We start from the raw sequence: 17764 nt of genomic DNA, 5'->3' as shown, positions 1-17764 counted from the left end.
TATAGTTCCACCTTCTTCTGTTCCCAGATCATTAAAGAGTAACCCATGGTTTTCCCCCAGGTCATCAAGCTCTTCCGCACACTCTTCATCCTCATGCTCTCCTTCATCATCACGTGGAGCCCTCATCTTCATCATCACCTTCGTCATCCTAGCCTAGCCTTCCAAGATCACCTCTTTGTCTCGCTCACCATGTTGTTCTGGGTGATTAATTTTCACATTGAACCCCGTCCTCTACTCCATGTGTCAGTTCAGACACGGCTGGCGGCGGCTCGGCTGTGTTGCTGAGGTTGCCCTGTTGAAGAGGGCACCCAGTGACAACAGGCAGGGGAAAGGAGCAAAACCACCACACATTCACAATCAACACAGCAATATAGTCCAGGGGAGAGACTGACACTAACCCTTAAAGAGAATCCTAGAGTGTCAGATAAATAATTACATAAATCTCTGGGAGATGCTAACATCTCTGTTGATGAGTCTACAATACGTAAAACACTAAACAAGAACGGCTTTCATGGGAGGACACCACGGAGGAAGCCACTGCTCTCCAAAAAAAACATTGCTGCATGTCTGAAGTTTGCAAAAGAGCACCAGGGTGTTCAGCAGCGCTACTGCCAAAATATTCTGTGGACAGATTAAACTTAAGTTGAGTTGTTTGAAGGAACACACAACACTATGTGTGGTGAAAAAACGGCACAGCACACCAACATCAAAACCTCATCACAACTGTAAACTATGGTGGAGATAGTATCATGGTTTGGGTGATGAGATACTGTGGCATGACCTCAAGAGACCGGTTCACACCAGACATCCCAAGAATATTGATGAACTGAAACAGTTTTGTAAAGAGGAATGGTCCAAAATCCTCCTGACTGTTGTGCAGGTCTGATCCGCAACTACAGAAAACATATGGTTGAGGTTATTGCTGCCAAAGGAAAGTCAACCTGTTATTAAATCCAAGGGTTCACATACTTTTTCCAACCTGCACTGTGAATGTTTACACATGTGTTCAGTAAAGACATGACAAATTATAATTGTTTGTGTGTTATTAGTTTAAGCAGAATGTGTTTGTCTATTGTTGTGATTTTTTTTTAATGACCAATTTTTATGAATTTTATGACCAATTTATGCAGAAATCCCAGTAATTCTAAAGGGTTCACATATACTTTTTCTTCCCACTGTACATGTAGCACAGCATCAAACATGAAATCCCAGCCTACTTGCCATTTCCCAGTTAGGAAACCTCAACATATCAGTCAAGCCACAGAGGCCACACTGTTTAAAACACAAACCGGTAAGGGCAGGTACAGTGGGGTACGAAATGATTGACACCCATGATAAAGATGAGCAAATATAACTGTATAAAATTAATCATTCTAATAGTGAGCTATATTTTACGCTCAAACATTTGGAATACTAATAGAATTAAATCAGAGAAAGAGATTTTGTTTAACAAGTAATACTTTTTTTCTCAAAGGTAGTGGTCAAAATGATTGATACCTGTTTTCAATACCTCACCTTGCGAGGATAACGGCACTGAGCCTTTTTCTTAAATGTTTATGTGTTGAAGAACACATTGGGAGGGATCTTAGACCTTTCGACCATACAGAATCCTTACATATCCTTGATATCCTTCATCTGCACTTATGAACTGCCCTCTTCAATTCAAACCACAGGTTTTCACTGGGTTTTAAATCCGGAGACTGAGATGGCCATTGCAAAATATTGATTTTGTGGGCAATTCATAATTTCTTTGTGGATTTTGATGTGTGTTTGGGGTTATTGTCTTTAAGTTTCAGCCTCCTGGCAGTTTTGAGCTAAAATGTCCAAGTACTGGGTAATGTTCATGATGCCGTTGCCCTTTACAAGGGCCCCAGGACCAGTGGAAGCAAAATAGCCCCATAACATCGTAGGTCTAGAACCATATTTTACAGTAGGTATGGGATTATTTTCTGCTCAGGCATTCTCATTTCGACACAAAACCCATCACTGTTGTGCGTGACCAAAGAGTTCTATTTTTATGTCATCCAACAACACTTGGATTGGAACCGGTGCTTTGGTCAGATGACATGAAAATAGAGCTCTTAAAAGCCACTGACACAAGTGGTGGGTTTGGCGTCAAAATGAGAATGCATGAGGAGAAAATAACTCTTAAGTATTTGAATTATTTATTTGACATAGTCATTTTTGCTAATCTTTATTCAAATGTGTCAATTCCAGACCCCACCGTATATATTCAATATAGTTTTATTGAGTTTACAATAATACTTTTCAACGCCAGTAAATAAAGATGTAGGGATATTATTTATATATGATGGGAAACATTTCCGTAGTGCAAAAATAGCACAGTAAACCTCAAACATGGTAGCATGATTAAATCAGAAACCTTTCTTCAACAATATTATTTAAAGGTATAGTCAACGAAATGACGTTGCACAAGCTGCACCGCAGATATTACGATGAGCAAGATCCAAGACTTCACTCTCACACAGTATCTGCACACGGGTTCGAGTAACTCTTAAAACGTGGTAGCCACGGGACTAAAACAGTGGCGAAATGTAGTCTTGCGCACCAACACTCTTGGTTGTTGCAGAAATGAACCCACTACGCGGTTTACTTTGTGCAGCTATATCATATCGCGGACTAACTAGAGTTTAGTGAAGGGAGTAATGATTCAATATTCACCTCCTTATAACACACATAGTTAAATCACACTGCCAGATTGAGGTTTACGGTATTTTTGCACTGGTCTGTGCTCTTTTGCACCACGAAAATGTCGCCCGATGTGTTATATACATCATGTATTATACACACGTTTATATTAGATACAATCGCACTGTGTAAACATTCATGAATATGAATCCAAAGGCAGTACCTGCACTGCACACTTTCACAATTGTCAGTCTTTCCCACTAGATCGTGCCATTGTGGAGTGGAGCTATACAGGTTATCAGGGCTGTGTCAAATCTTTCCAGCCTACTGTTTACTAAATGTACTAAGGATACATTATACTAGTTAGAACAGACTAAATAGTATGCAGTAAGCAACAAATATGAATATATTCAATACCGTGAGTACAATCATTTAGTCATGGCCCAGGTCTCAGTTTCCCTCCCCTTGATTGTGGAAGTACGCAGGGTTAACTTTATTGAGCATTCTGCGCTGTGTTCTTGCAGTCCTTCCAAGGCCACTCCTAGGGAGAATAGCAACAGTGCTGAAATTTCTCAATTTATAGACAATTTGTCTTACCGTGGACTGACTTTTAGAGATACTTTTGTAACCCTTTCCACCTTTATGAAATGCAACAATTCTTAATCTTAGGTCTTCTGATATCTCTTTTGTTCGAGGCATGGTTCACAATCAGGCAATACTTATTGTGAATAACAAACTCTAATTTTGTGAGTGTTTTTTTATGGGGCAGGGCAGCTCTAATCGAATTCTCCAATCTCATCTCTTTGATTTGACTCCAGGTTAGTTGACTCCTGACTCTAATTTGCTTTTGGAGAAGTCATTAGCCTAGGGGCTCGCATACTTTTTCCAACCTACACTATGGAATATCGTATTAAATATAAACAAGAAAAAATGCAATAATTTGTGTGTCATTAGTTTAAGCACATTGAGTTTGTCTTTTGTTGTGACTTAGATGAAGATCAGATCAAATTTGATGTACAATTTATGCAGAAACCCAGGTAATTCCAAATGTTTCACATGCTTTTTATTGCCACTGTACATGCAATGGCAGAAATAGACAGGATTCCAGGGTTGGGGTCAATTCCAATTTAATTTGAAATTCCAATTCAATTCTGGAATGTAAGGATGAAGTGGAGAATTTACTTGGAATTGAATTGGAATTGAAAAAGAACCAACCTTGGAAGGGAATTAGAATTTAATTGGAAAAACCATATTTTATGGAATGGAATTGGAATTTCGACTGTCTGAATTGGAATTGAAGAAAAAAAACTTCCTTGGAATGAAATCTAGATTTGTAAAACTTGAATTGATGCGTTTAATATTTTACCGTCCAGGCCCGGACTATTCTACTCATTCCATTTCTGTCTCCCATGCAGGATCCCACATACACGCCCACTGTTTCCATGACAATCGATGTCAACATATGGGAACATTTTGATTTCGTCTACACAAGCCACTAAACAGCTGATTTATTTACTAGCTAGAAAAACACGTTTGATGTTTACAAATTATCAACAAATACGGGTAAGTAGATGTGTTTTTGCCTAAGTTCTTAAGTTGGTATCTAACAGTAGCTAGCTAACTTAGCTAGGTGGCCCACAACATGACCATGACTTTTGCTTCGGACCTGTTGTCGTTCTAGAAGTGCCATGATGATTGCCCACCCCGGCAGTGAAGTGAGGGTGTTAGTTCGAAGCCGACCGACTGCTAATTTTGCTCAAGAGCTCATTGAATACCTACCAGACGGACAGGTATGTTTTACAGTGTAATGTTGCAGTTTCCCCTCCAATCTCATTTGCACTATGTAAACGTGACATTTTTAACTCTGAATTTTAGAGTGGTGAGTAACTTAACGAATATTACTAAACAATGTGGCAAGGTTATAGGTTGTTGAAATTACAGATGTTGTCATTCATTTAAAATAACACAGCCTTAATATGCATAAATGAGACATCATATTGATCTCAAACCACATTATTAACCCTAAACAGGTTAGTTTGTTGAAGGAGTTGATGAGCAGATTCTTATAATTGCTTCAACATGGCTATCTGTGTGATGATCTCTCAGACAGTGAGTGTCCACCAGAGGAAGGACTCCAGGAAGGGAGTGGTGAACAACCAGCTGAGCTCCTGGTCGTTCCGGCTGGACGGGGTGCTGCATGATGTGTCCCAGGAGGAGGTATATGGCCGCGTTGGGCGAGGGGTGGTGCTGGGAGCCCTGGAGGGGTACAACGGTAGGCTAACTCTGTCCCCATGTTTTACACTACCATGGTCATAATTTGATTGTATACCAGTCTGATTCTGCTCAAAGCCAATGGCAATGCAAGAATGTAGCGAATGTTGAATGCAGAAACAGTCAGGTGGGTACACAGGCTAGGTAGTTAGTTCTGCCATGCAACTAGAAAAACTGAGGTGATACACCCCCCCAAATCTTGCTTGTTTTACTCTTAGGCACTGTGATGTGTTTTGGGCAGACGGGGGCAGGAAAGACGTACACCATGACTGGAGCCACAGAGAATTACAAACAGAGAGGGATCATTCCTCGGGCCCTACAGGAGGTAGACCAGGACAACTTGTCACCCGATACTTACTGACAATTTTCGCCACGTGGCGCACTTGAAGTCATTCAACCCTGGATTACATTGGCTACCAGTTGTTTTCCCTGCCCAAGTCTAATGGACCAAAGTGAATGGCTTTTCAGTCCCCACACATTTTCTGTTCTTCTCACCCTGGTCTCTCTGATCAGGTGTTCCATGAGGTGGAGCAGCGTTCGGACCATGCCTTCAGCGTCCACTTGTCCTTCCTGGAGATCTACAATGAGACTCTTGTGGATCTGCTGGCGTCTGTACGGGGTTGCCCAGGGGTAGGGCCAGGGGGCATGGCGGTGGTGGAGGAGGCAGGGGGAGGGGTATCAGTCAGGGGGCTGTCCCTGCACCCCGTCCACAGCGAGGAGGTGGCCCTTAACCTGCTCTTTGAGGTGAGTGCTAAATACCTGTATGTAAGCCTCCCGAGTGGCGCAGTGGTCTAAGACTGCATCGCAGTGCTAGCTGTGCCACTAGAGATTCTGGGTTTTCGCAGCCGGCCGTGACCGGGAGACCCATGGGGCAGGGATGTCCTTGTCCCATAGCGCACTAGCGACTCATGTGGCGGGCCAGGCACAGTGCACGCTGACACGGTCGCCAGGTGCACAATGTTTCCTCCGACACATTGGTGCGGCTGGCTTCTGGGTTAAGTGGGCATTGTGTCAAGAAACAGTGCGGCTTGGTTGGGTTGTGTTTCGGACGACGCACGGCTCTCGACCTTCGCCTCTCCCAAGTCCGTACGGGAGTTGTAGCGATGAGACAAGACTGTAACTACCAATTGGATACAACAAAATTGAGGAGAAAACTGGGTAAAATAAAATATATATATATATACCTGTATGAAGTGTTGTACATCTGGACAGGTCATGGATATTTGTGTGACGAAGGGTCTTCTTTGCTCTACATTCAGGGAGAGATGAATCGCATCATCGGAGCTCATGCCCTGAACAAGAACTCCTCCAGATCTCACTGCATTCTCACTGTCCACATTGAGGTAAGGATGGCTTAGACACAACTCACTGCTTCACTGCATTTTCTCCAGCCTTTTTAATGTATTGTATAATGTTGTCTTGTATATTGCAGTGTGTACAGTGTGGCAGCCATTCTATAGTTCTGTAATGTGTCAATTCATGTTATCAATTTGTGTTTTACAGTCTCGCTCCCGTACTCTGTCCGATGCAAAGTATGTCACTTCCAAACTGAATCTGGTGGACTTAGCCGGGTCAGAAAGGCTGGGCAAAACCGGAGTGAGTTTCAAAGTGGCATCATACCTGACGTTTTCTCCTAGTGTTATTTTGTCAGTTTATGTATTTATTGCAATGAGCGGATTTCAAGTTATGACTAAAGACCCCAGTTCCTGCCAGCTCTTAGCGCTAACCCCCATGTCCAACTGTGTTCTCCTCTCTGTGACCAGTCTGAGGGCCAGGTGCTGAAGGAGGCCATGTACATCAACAAGTCCCTGTCGTTCCTGGAGCAGGCCATCCTGGCCCTGGCAGACCGACGCAGGGACCACGTCCCCTTCAGACAGACCAAACTCACCCACGCCCTCAAGGACTCATTAGGTGAGCCAAAGCCACAGAGACTGGGGGGGTTAGGAGATCAGTACCAGAAGGAAATACTGTCTCTGTCAAAGGGTTCAATAGTTTTTGAGTGTTGGCTGAGGACATTGGTACTACATCCACCAAAGCCAAATCAGTACAAAGACGAGAGCAATGGTCAAGTTATCAATTTGTAGTCCAAGTGATTTAAAGGCCCAGTGCAGCTGTTTGTATCTTAATATCATATAATTTCTGAGTAACAATTAAGTACCTTACTGTGATTTGTTTTCAATCAAAATGGTCAAAAAGAAACAGACAGCTTCTTAGCAAGAGTCATTTCTAGGGCTGTCTAGGAGTGGTAGTCATAAAATCAATATAATCCGTTCTCCTCTCTATAGGTGGGAACTGCAACACAGTGCTGGTGGCCAACATCTATGGAGAGGCTTCTCAGATAGAAGAGACAGTAAGTATGGAGCTGTGTGAGAACTGCTTCTTCCTGTAGTCCTAGTTTAGTGTCGTTTCCTAGAGTAAAGTGGAGACCTGTGATGTGTGACCTGCTCTGTCTCTACCGTAGCTGTCCACACTGCGCTTCGCCAGCAGGATGAAGTGTGTGCAGATGGACCCTGTTGTCAATGAACACACCGACCCTGTGGTGAGATTATTATACCTCAACTTCACACACCAGAACACATTTGGATTATGAAAGTGGATTAATTACTATAACTCTATATCTTATTGATTGTTGTTTGTCCATTGATTATATTACTTTTGAAAAAACCTGTTTCGAAGGTCATTTGTACCTGGAAGGAATCCTGTAGTATTGTTTTTTGTTAAGGTTATACATTGACGATAACACTGCCTACAGATGAACAGCATTGTAGAAACTGAAGTACTGGTATTGAATTGATAACTGTATTGTTATGGGTGCAAGACATGTGCAGTGATTAGCCAGGGTTGAATGGTATCTGATTGGATGTGTGTGTTGTTTTGTGTAGCTCCAGGTCAGGAAGCTGGAGAAGGAGATCCAGCTGCTGAAACAGGAGCTCAGCATTCACAACACACTGGTGAGTAACCTCAAGGAAGAAGAGAAGAGTTCAATGTTTAAGTATTGCTTGGTTTAGCCTGAGTCCCAGATGTGTTTGGTGAGACAACACAAACAGGTCTTAGACCCAGGCTATGGTTTTATTAGAGAATAAGACCAGGATATGTGATTGTGTGCACAGGCGAACCGCATGGGCATGTCCTACGACACGCTGTCAGAGACCCAGGTTGCAGAGATCCAGAGTCAGGTGCGGAGGTATCTGGAGGGCAGCCTGGACGAGATCAATGTGAGAACACCCTGATACAAACATTCTCTCCCAGTAGAGAGATGGATTTTTGATATGATTTATTAGGATCCCCATTAGCGACAGCTAGTCTTACTGGGGTCCAACACATAACAAAAAATACATTGCAGACAAAATACTTTACAATTTACATACTACATGTTCGTGTGTGTGTGTACCTATCACATACATGCCAGTACATACACACAACAAGTGAATCACGTAGGTCAGATGGCGGAGATTATCACGCCAGATATGGTTATAAGGCACAGTGTAATAACTAAAATGGTATCCCTCTGGTTATGACTAAAACTGTATCCTTCAAATAAACCATTATTTCTACATATTAATATATTTATTTTATATCGCGCTTTTCATTTCAAAGAGAATCTGACACTTTAAAAACATAAACAAAACAAATGTAGGGTTCTGGCAGTGGCATGTCTAGACTTAGACGATGGTCTTCTACTGTTGATAGGGCACTGGAGCAGTTCAGAAAGGCAGTGGTGGAGGGAGTGTCGAGGGGTCAGTGTCATGGAGCTAACTTCTTCTAGCATGGCTGATTTTCATACTGTTTTATCTCCCCATGTCTGACTTCTCTCCACAGATTGTGAGCATCAGGCAGATCCAGGAAGTGTTTGCCCAGTTCAAGCAGGCCGTGCAGTGAGTAACTGAGTCCCTAGATGCTGATCTAAGGACAATTTGACACATTTCCCACACATGGTTAAGGTCAGGATTGGGGAGATTTAAGCTAATACTAGATCTTTGCCTACAGGAAAAGTTCTACCTGCTGCGTGAGTTTCGCTCACCAGGCAACCAAGGATAGGATCAGTTTAGGTTATTGGTGTTGAGGTCAGTTTGGCATATGTGTTGTGTGTTGAACAGGCAGCAGGAGCAGAAGGTAAAGGCCCAGCTGTGTCAGAACTACACCTTGGTGGAGAAAGCCCAGAGTACAGCTGGTTCCACTGCAGCCAAGGTCAGTCTCTGCCTGATGCTTGGACCGGTGGCCACCAAGATGGTGCTGCTTCAAACCTCTTGCATATGTCAGTGGCGAATTTGTTTATATTGTTTAAGCAGGAGGGTCAATTGCAAACCAGTTCTCATTTTCCGTAACGTTGACTTAGCCAAAAGGCTCAAAAGTTGTTCGTACAGTTTTTAAACGAATGCCGTTGTGTCATAGTCACAGGGCTCCCAAGGCACGGTGGGAGTGGTGGAGGGCCATGGGTTTGGGGTGGGGCTGGCAGTTCCATCAGATAGGCACATTCGGCTCCTGTCTCCAGGCAGGACCAAAGCCATTAAGACCAAAGAGCTAGCAAGGTCAGTGTCCTGACTCCTGAGTACGGTCCATTCATGCTGCCTGAGTAACATCACTGTCAAATCCTTCCCTTCTCATTGAAAGCCAATGTCAAGACCATCTTTTAATGTAACCCCCCCAACTGTGACTGTCCAGCCAGGGGAGAAAGGAGGCTGTGGAAGGAAGGAGTCCTGGTCCAGGGAAGCAAGTGGAATCTGTGAACCCGGTCCAGAGAGACCGTGAGGGTCGCGAGCATGACCCCCAGAACCAGGAGCCTCAAGGACCACAGGAACCCCTTAGGACTGAGTATAAACACACCTATGTCCCTTTATACAACATCTGTCCTGTATATTACATGTGTTATTCTATGCACAGGGACAACATGTCTGATCTAGTGTTTCTCCCCTCCAGCTCCCCTCCCCCTAAGGCAGAGGCCTTTGAGGACTTCAAGGCAGAGCGGGGCAGCGAGATCAACCGCATCCTGAAGGAGAACAAGGTGGTGCTGCTGGAGCGTCGCGCCCGCCTCCGGGAGCTGACGGAGTGCGTGAACACGGCCAAGAGAGAGATTGACAGCACAAGCACCGCCCTGCACCAGTGGAGAGACAAGAGACAGAGCCAGGGTATGGGAGCTCAAAACTCTGTCTGTGTGGTTGTGTGTCAGACCTACAGTACCAGTCAAAAGTTTAGGACACACCTACTCATTCAAGAGTTTTTCTTAATTTTTTATTATTTTCCACATTGTAGAATAATAGTGAAGACATCAAAACTAGGAAATAACACTTATGGAATCATGTGGTAACGAAAAAAGTGTGAAAAATGAGAATATATTTTATATTGGAGATTTTTCTAAGTCCACCCTTTGCATTGATGGCAGGTCAAATAAGAAAAGAGAAATGACAGTCCACCATGAAGGTCAGTCAATCCGGAAAATGTCAAGAACTTTTAAAGTTTCTTCTAGTGCAGTTGCAAAAACCATCAAGCGCAATGATGAAACTGGCTCTCATGAGGACCGCCACAGGAAAGGAAGCCCCAAAATTACCTCTGCTGCAGAGGATAAGTTCATTAGAGTTAACTGCACCTCAGATTGCATCCCAAATAAATAACAGATACATCTCAGAATGAAGGAAAAGCAGCCAACAAGTGCTCAGAATATTCCTCACGAAGCTGGTTGAGAGAATGCAAAGAGTGTGCAAAGCTGTAATCAAGGCAAAGGGGGGCTACCTTAAATAATATAAAATATACTTTGATTTGTTTAATACTTTTTTGATTATTACATGATTCCATATGTGTTATTTCATAGTTTTAATTTAATATATAATTTAAAAAAATAAAAATACTCGGCAAGTCGGTTAAGAACAGATTCTTATTTACAGTGATGGCCTACACCGGCCAAACCCAGACGACGCTGGGCCAATTGTGCGCCGCCCTGTGGGACTCCCAACCATGGCCGGTTGTGATACAGCCTGGATTCAAACTGTCTGTAGTGACTCCTCTAGCACTGAGATGCAGTGCCTTAGACTGCCGCGAAACTCGGGAGTTTTCATGTCTTCACTATTATTCTACAATGTAGAAAATAGTAAAAATAAAGAAAAACCCTTGAATGAGTAGGTGGGTCCAAACTTTTGACTGGTACTGTCGGTTCAAATACTATCTAGGATACTTCAATTACTAAAGCCTGGTGGCATTGGGGTGTCTGGTGATGGGGGCAGGAGTGAATGCACAGAGAGCCTTTAATCAGACCCCTTCATGTCAGCCGGACAGAGCTATTATGATCGCCAGCAGTTGGGACTTGAGTGGCAGCTGCTATCGGCAGAGCCCTGTGTGACTGAGCAGCCTATTTAGGAACCACACTGCTCACCCCAGCTGGGGAGAGGCCTAGAAAAGGTGGCCTAAAAATTGCCCACTCACTCCTTCCTGGATAGACTACCGCACCTATCGGGAGTTCCACTCAAGAAAAGGTGGCCTAAAAATTGCCCACTCACTCCTTCCTGGATAGACTACCTGCATGGCACATCAGAACTCTTGGGAGTTCCCCATCGGAGAACACCTTCATTGCCGCAGAAATAAGGCACCTGTGAGACCAGGTTCCTGGATGAAAGTTCCCTGAAAGACTTACATGTATCTGGGTGAACTCCGTATCCCTCTAGGCAAGATTCACTATGCTACTCTTCTCAGTGCATACACATCGTTACCATCTGAAAATGAGGCAAAGGACTGCTTCTACCAGTCACTAGTTGAGGCACTTCACCACATCCCCAGGAATGACCAGAACTTTCTGCTGGGTGCCTTCAACGCTAGGGTGGGAATGGGACAGAACAACAGGATATGGAGCAGAGTGCTGGGTAGGCATGGTGTTGGCCAGGTCAATGAAAATGGCATGAGACTGCTAACTCTGTGCCAAGCATGATCTCATCATCACTAACACCTTGTTCCAGCAGAAGAACAAATACAAAACATAATGGATGCATCCACACTCCAAACACTGGCACCTGATCGATTTCGTCATAGTGAGATGTTCTGACACCAATGACGTCTTGCTGACTTGTGCGATGAGGGGTGCAGAATGCTGGACAGACCACCGTATGATACCGGCTGAACTGCAGGTGAGTATACCCTCCCCAACTCCTGCAGAAGTCCAGTAAGAGGCGTCTGCACTGTACCCGGCTTAAGCTGCAGTAAGGGATGGGTTCCATCCCTCTCTCGCTGAGAGAGATTGAGCCTCTTCTGAGCTCAGAGGACCCCATTGATCAGAAGTGGGCATCTATCAGCTCAGTGCTCTATCAGGCAGCGGCCCACTCCATTGGCTACAGAGGTAGGAAACATCAGGACTGGTTCGATGAGAACTCGGACACAACCTTACTGAACAATATGCACAAAGCGCACAGGGCTACTCTCAACAGCCCCACATCTGCTACCCTCCGCCAGCAATGGTGAGCATCACACAAGGAAGTACAAACAACCTTGCTTGCTTTGCAGAACAAATGGTGGACGAATAAGGCACAGGAAATCCAAATTGATGCCAACAAAAACGACATGCACAATTTCTACAACATAGCTAAATCTAAGGCCCTAGAAGTTGCTCAATCACCCCCCTGAAATCAGCCGACGATCTGACTCTCTTGAAGGACCAAAACCAGATTCTGTTGAGGTGGGCTGACCACTTTGAAGCAAAACACAACCAGCGCTCTCCAGCAGACAACTCCATCCTGGAAGAACTGCCTGTCCGTTCACCCATTCAAGACCTCAACCATTCGCCAACCTTCCAAGAGGTGTTATCAGCTATCTGTTCCCTCAAGAACAACAAGACTTCTGGCACTGACAGCATCCCGGCTACTTAGGGAGGTTACTTCTGCACCAGAACTCTCCACCAGTACATCACTGAGGTTTGGGACCGGGAGATCATCCCCCAACAGTGACAGGATGCAAATATTGTAACCATCTATAAGAACAAGGGTGACAAGTCCATCTGTTGGCAACAGCCGGGGGATATCCCTTCTTGTCGTTCTGCCCCTGAACAAGGCAGATAACCCACTGTTCCTCGGCCATCATTGAAAATAAGAATTTGTTCTTAACTGACTTGCCTAGTTAAATAAAGGTAAAATAAAAATAAATAAAAAATGCTGTTGCTGAAAAGGTCCTGGCCAAGGACCTGGCCAAGGTGATGCAACATAGGCTGGTGAACATCACAGAAGAACTGCTGCCAGTTACAATGCGGCTTCAGAAAGAACAGGAGCACGGTCAACATGATATTCGCTGCACAGCAACTCCAGGAGAAGGCCTTTCATAGCCTTTGTCGACCACTCCAAGGCTTGACACTGAGCAGGGACCTATTATGGGGGATTCTACCCAAATTTGTCAACATCCTTTGCCAGTTCCATGATGGGATGATGACTCGGGTGGCCATAGGAGGGTAGGAGTCAGTGCCCTTTGGAGTACGCATTGGTGTGAGGCAGGGGTGCGCGCTGGCACCTGTACTCTTTAACATCTTCCTCCTATGTGTCACCCAGCTTTTCCACAAGGAGCTTGAAGACAGCAGTGGGGTTGCGGTGGACTTCAGGCTGGATGGAAACCCATTCAACATCAGAAGGCTCCAAGCAACCACCAAGGTTTCGATGGAGCAGGGTCTTGAGCTGCGGTATGCTGATGACTTTGCTCGTGGCCCACACTCCAAAGACCTCCAGTCCGTCCTTGTAACGGCTGTCAGGGTCAAGAAGGATGGGACTGTCTCAACACCACCAAGACAGAGGTGGTCGGCCAATGGAGATTCAGCCCTCTACCCACCATGTCTTCACCATGGAACACACATCACTGGCAATAGTCCCGCCATTCAAATACCTGGGCAACATCCTCTCGGAGGACTGCATCATCGACTACGAAATTCAAAACTGGAACAAGCTTGCCTCAGCTGCCTTCGGGGGAAACTCAGATGCAGGGACTTCCAAAACAGGGATCTCCTCCTCCACACCAAAGTCGCCATGTATCAAGCCGTCTGCATTAGCACACTACTTTCCACCTGTGAAGCCTGGGTCACCTACAGGCCTGTGTGTACACAGTGCCTTCGGAAAATATTCAGACACCTTGACTTTTGCCACATTTTTTTTACGTTACAGCATTATTCTAAAATTGATTAAATAGTTTTCCCCCCTCATCAATCTACACACCCTACCCCATAATGAGAAAACAGTGCATAAGTATTCAGACCGTTTACTCAGTACTTTGTTGAAGCACCTTTGGCAGCGATTACAGCCTCGAGTCTTCTTGGGTATGACGGTACAAGCTTGGCACACCTGTATTTTGGGAGTTTCTCCCATTCTTGTCTGCAGATCCTCTCAAGCTCTGTCAGGTTGGATGGGGAGCGTTGCTGCACAGCTATTTTCAGGTCTCTCCAGAGCTGTTCGATAAGGTTCAAGTCCAGGCTCTGGTTGGGCCACTCAAGGACATTCAGAGACTTGTCCTGAAGCCACTCCTGCGTTGCCTTGGCTGTGTGCTTAGGGTCATTGTCCTGTTGGAAGCTGAACCTTCACCCCAGTCTGAGGTCCTGAGCGCTCTGGAGCAGGTTTTCATCAAGGATCTCTCGCACTTTGCTCCGTTTATCTTTCCCTCGATCCTGACTAGTCTCCCAGTCCCTGCCGCTGAAAAACATCCCCACAGCATAATGCTGTCACCACTATGCTTCATCGTAGGGATGGTGCCAGGTTTCCTCCAGACGTGACGCTTAGCATTAAGGCCAAAGAGTTCAATCTTGGTTTCAACAGACGAGAGAATCTTGTTTCTCATAGTCAGAGTCCTTTAGGTAACCTCCAAGTGGGCAGTCATGTGCCTTTTACTGAGGAGTGGTGTCTGACCACTCTACCATAAAGGCCTGATTGATGGAGTGCTGCAGAGATGGATGTTTTTTGACCGGTACTATACAGTTGAAGTCGGAAGTTTACGTACCCTTAGGTTGGAGTCATTAAAACGCATTGTTCAACCACTCCACAAAGTTTAGGACATCTACTTTGTGCATGACACAAGTAATTTTTCCAACAATTGTTTACAGACAGATTATTTCACTTATAACTCATTGAATCACAATTCCAGTGGGTCAGAAGTTTACATACACTAAGTTGACTGTGCCTTTAAACAGCTTGGAAAATTCCAGAAAATTATAGGTAGGCTAAATGACATAATTTGAGTCAATTGGAGGTGTACCTGTGGATGTATTTCAAGACCTACCTGCAAACTCAGTGCCTCTTTGCTTGACATCATTGGAAAATCAAAAGAAATCAGCCAAGACCTCAGAAAAAAATTGTGGACCTCCACAAGTCTGGTTCATCCTTGGGAGCAATTTCCAAACACTGCGTTCCAGGGAAGACATCCTCCTCCCTCATGTGGTACCCTTCCTGCAGGCTCATCCTTATATGACCCTCCAGCATGATAATGCCACCAGCCATATTGCTTGTTCTGTGCGTGATTTCCTGCAAGACAGGACTGTCAGTGTTCTGCCATGGCCAGCGAAGAGCCCGGGTCTCAATCCCATTGAGCATGTCTGGGACCTGTTGGATCGGAGGGTGAGGGCTAGGGCCATTCCCCCCCAGAAATGTCCGGGAACTTGCAGGTGTCTTGGTGGAAGAGTGGGGTAACATCTCACAGCAAGAACTGGCAAATCTGGTGCACTGCAGTACTTAATGTAGCTGGTGGCCACACCTGATACTGACTGTTACTTTTGATTTTGACCCTCCTTTGTTCAGGGACACATGATTAAATTTCTGTTAGTCACATGTCTGTGTACGTTGTTCAGTTGTTGAATCTTGTTATGTTCATACAAATATTTACACATGTTAAGTTTGCTGAAAATAAACGCAGTTGACAGTGAGAGGATTTCTTTTTTTGCCGAGTTAATATTTATACACGTGCGTGTGTGTGTGTGTGTGTACAAAAATGTTTTTAAACACAAGTGCTTGAATGTTAGAATGTATTTGGAAATACACTTGGAAAGTACAGGCATGTACTTTTGGAAATACTCAAATACAAACAGGGTGAAAAGTAAGCCGGTACAACATGAGCCTATAATTAAAACAAAGAGGGCAAGAAAATGTAGGCTATTTTACATTCACATTAAAGTAGAAACGCATGCCAATCAGACAAAAGGTCCATTCATTTGATTGCTGTAGCTATATTTGTATCTTGTGTGTGTGTGTGTGTGTGTGTGTCTTCCCGTAGGTCAGTTTGTAAGTGCGGAGGGGGTCCCAGTGCTGGATGAGGCAGAGCTGTCTCTGACCCTGCGTCTGAGGGAGTTGAAGACTCAGTACCGACAGCAGTACGAGGAGCTGCGCGGCACCAAGGCAGAGGTCAGCTACTGCCAGCACCTAGTGGACCAGTGCAGGACGCGCCTACTGACCGGTGAGCATTCAAACTCTGGCTTCACACCCACTACTTCCATTCTTCACACCAACTGTCATGACGCATCATGGGAGAAGACAGTTGTTCCAAGACTGATTCTGAATAGACCGAGATAAAGTTAGCATGAACCAGGAGGACTCTTACCAGCCAGTCCCAATATGCTCCCTACCCCTCCCCCTTGGCCCCTAGATGTTTGCAGATCTGTAGGGGCTGGATAGGTTTAAGCAGTGCAGTGGTGGAGTTTCCACCATATATTGCTTCCACCTTACAGATCTGCAGAGGGAAAAAAGGGGCCAAAGGGAAGAGGTAGGCAGTGATTTGGGACTGGCTGTATCTCTCAGAAAGCCACAGGGTGATGGTCCCACATTGACAGCCTGTCCCTTGTGTGTGTGTCAGAGTTTGAGAGCTGGTATAATGAGTCCTTCCTGCTTCCTGAGGAGGTGCAAGCCATGCTGAGATCTGGAGGACCCATCAGGCCTGGACTGGTGCCTGTGTACAAGGCATTGGCACTGGTGAGTCTGACCAGCCCATAGGGGTCTGGTCAAAAGTATTGCACTTTATAGGGAATAGGGTGCCATTTGGGCCATAACTGTGGTTTTAACAGGAGACAAGTCATTCATATTTCATTGTTACAACTGTGGTTTTAACAGGAGACAAGTAATTTATATTGCATGGTTCTAATGTCGATCTTAATATCTTATGGTGTTTTGTCCTCAGGAGGAAGATGAACAGGACCACTTTGAGCGTCTGCGCTATGAGCTGGTGGCAGACAGTCCCAGTGCCATCTCCTTCTACAATGCTCAGAACAGGACTGTACAGAGGGTCAGTCTCACGCACACAAACACTCATTGTGGGTAATGAATGAGTAACATTGTCACTTGTTCACACACAGACCAATACAGCAGTATGGCTATACAATACTACTATAGCAGTTGTCACTCACACACTAGAAGCCTGTTAATTACCCCACCCACAAACAGAGACTTCATCCCAAATGGCACCCTTATTGCCTGCACTCCTTTTGCTCGGAGCCCTACAGGCCGTGGTCAAAAGCGGTGCACTATAAAGGAACTATGGTACCATTTGGGAAGCATCCAGAGAGTAAATGTATGTGTTCTGTTTGCCTTCTGGTCTCTCCTATCTGTGCAGAGGAACTACAGCAAGGCCATGTCTCAGACACCAGTCCAGAAGACTACACCAAGGGGCTCTGGGAGAAGCAAACTGCCTGCCATTCTCTCTGTCATCTGAAGGAGAACTGCTTGATTCTATCCATTTCACCAATAATTATTGCCTCGGATTTGTCCTGAATAAAGACACACTGGCGACCGAACATTGTTTTTAATTTGATCTACAAGTGATTGATTACTTCTATGGCTGTAATTTTAAAAATACACACCAGGATTCAAACCAAGGTATTGCTGCATGGCTACCCTCATATTACACCCTGTGCCATTAG

General features: G+C 44.9%; 1 protein-coding gene across 1 annotated transcript; it reads left to right on the top strand.

Moving 5' to 3' along the window:
- The first annotated feature begins 3302 nt into the window (after positions 1–3302).
- On the top strand, positions 3303–17635 carry kif9 (kinesin family member 9). The gene is made up of 21 exons (XM_024392940.2): positions 3303–4212; positions 4331–4439; positions 4756–4921; positions 5139–5245; positions 5434–5664; positions 6180–6263; positions 6424–6516; positions 6684–6831; positions 7206–7270; positions 7382–7459; positions 7803–7871; positions 8031–8135; positions 8740–8795; positions 9018–9108; positions 9313–9449; positions 9583–9732; positions 9838–10046; positions 16129–16308; positions 16705–16820; positions 17026–17130; positions 17458–17635. The coding sequence occupies exons 2-21, from the start codon at positions 4338–4340 to the stop codon at positions 17554–17556; spliced, it is 2391 nt and encodes a 796-aa protein (XP_024248708.1). The 5' UTR covers positions 3303–4212; positions 4331–4337; the 3' UTR covers positions 17557–17635.
- The last annotated feature ends 129 nt before the right edge of the window (positions 17636–17764 follow it).

This window comes from Oncorhynchus tshawytscha, linkage group LG29, assembly GCF_018296145.1.
Source record: "Oncorhynchus tshawytscha isolate Ot180627B linkage group LG29, Otsh_v2.0, whole genome shotgun sequence".
Classification (NCBI taxonomy): domain Eukaryota; kingdom Metazoa; phylum Chordata; class Actinopteri; order Salmoniformes; family Salmonidae; genus Oncorhynchus; species Oncorhynchus tshawytscha.
Note: the sequence above shows the minus strand (reverse complement) of the source record. Positions and strands in the feature narration are given on the sequence as shown.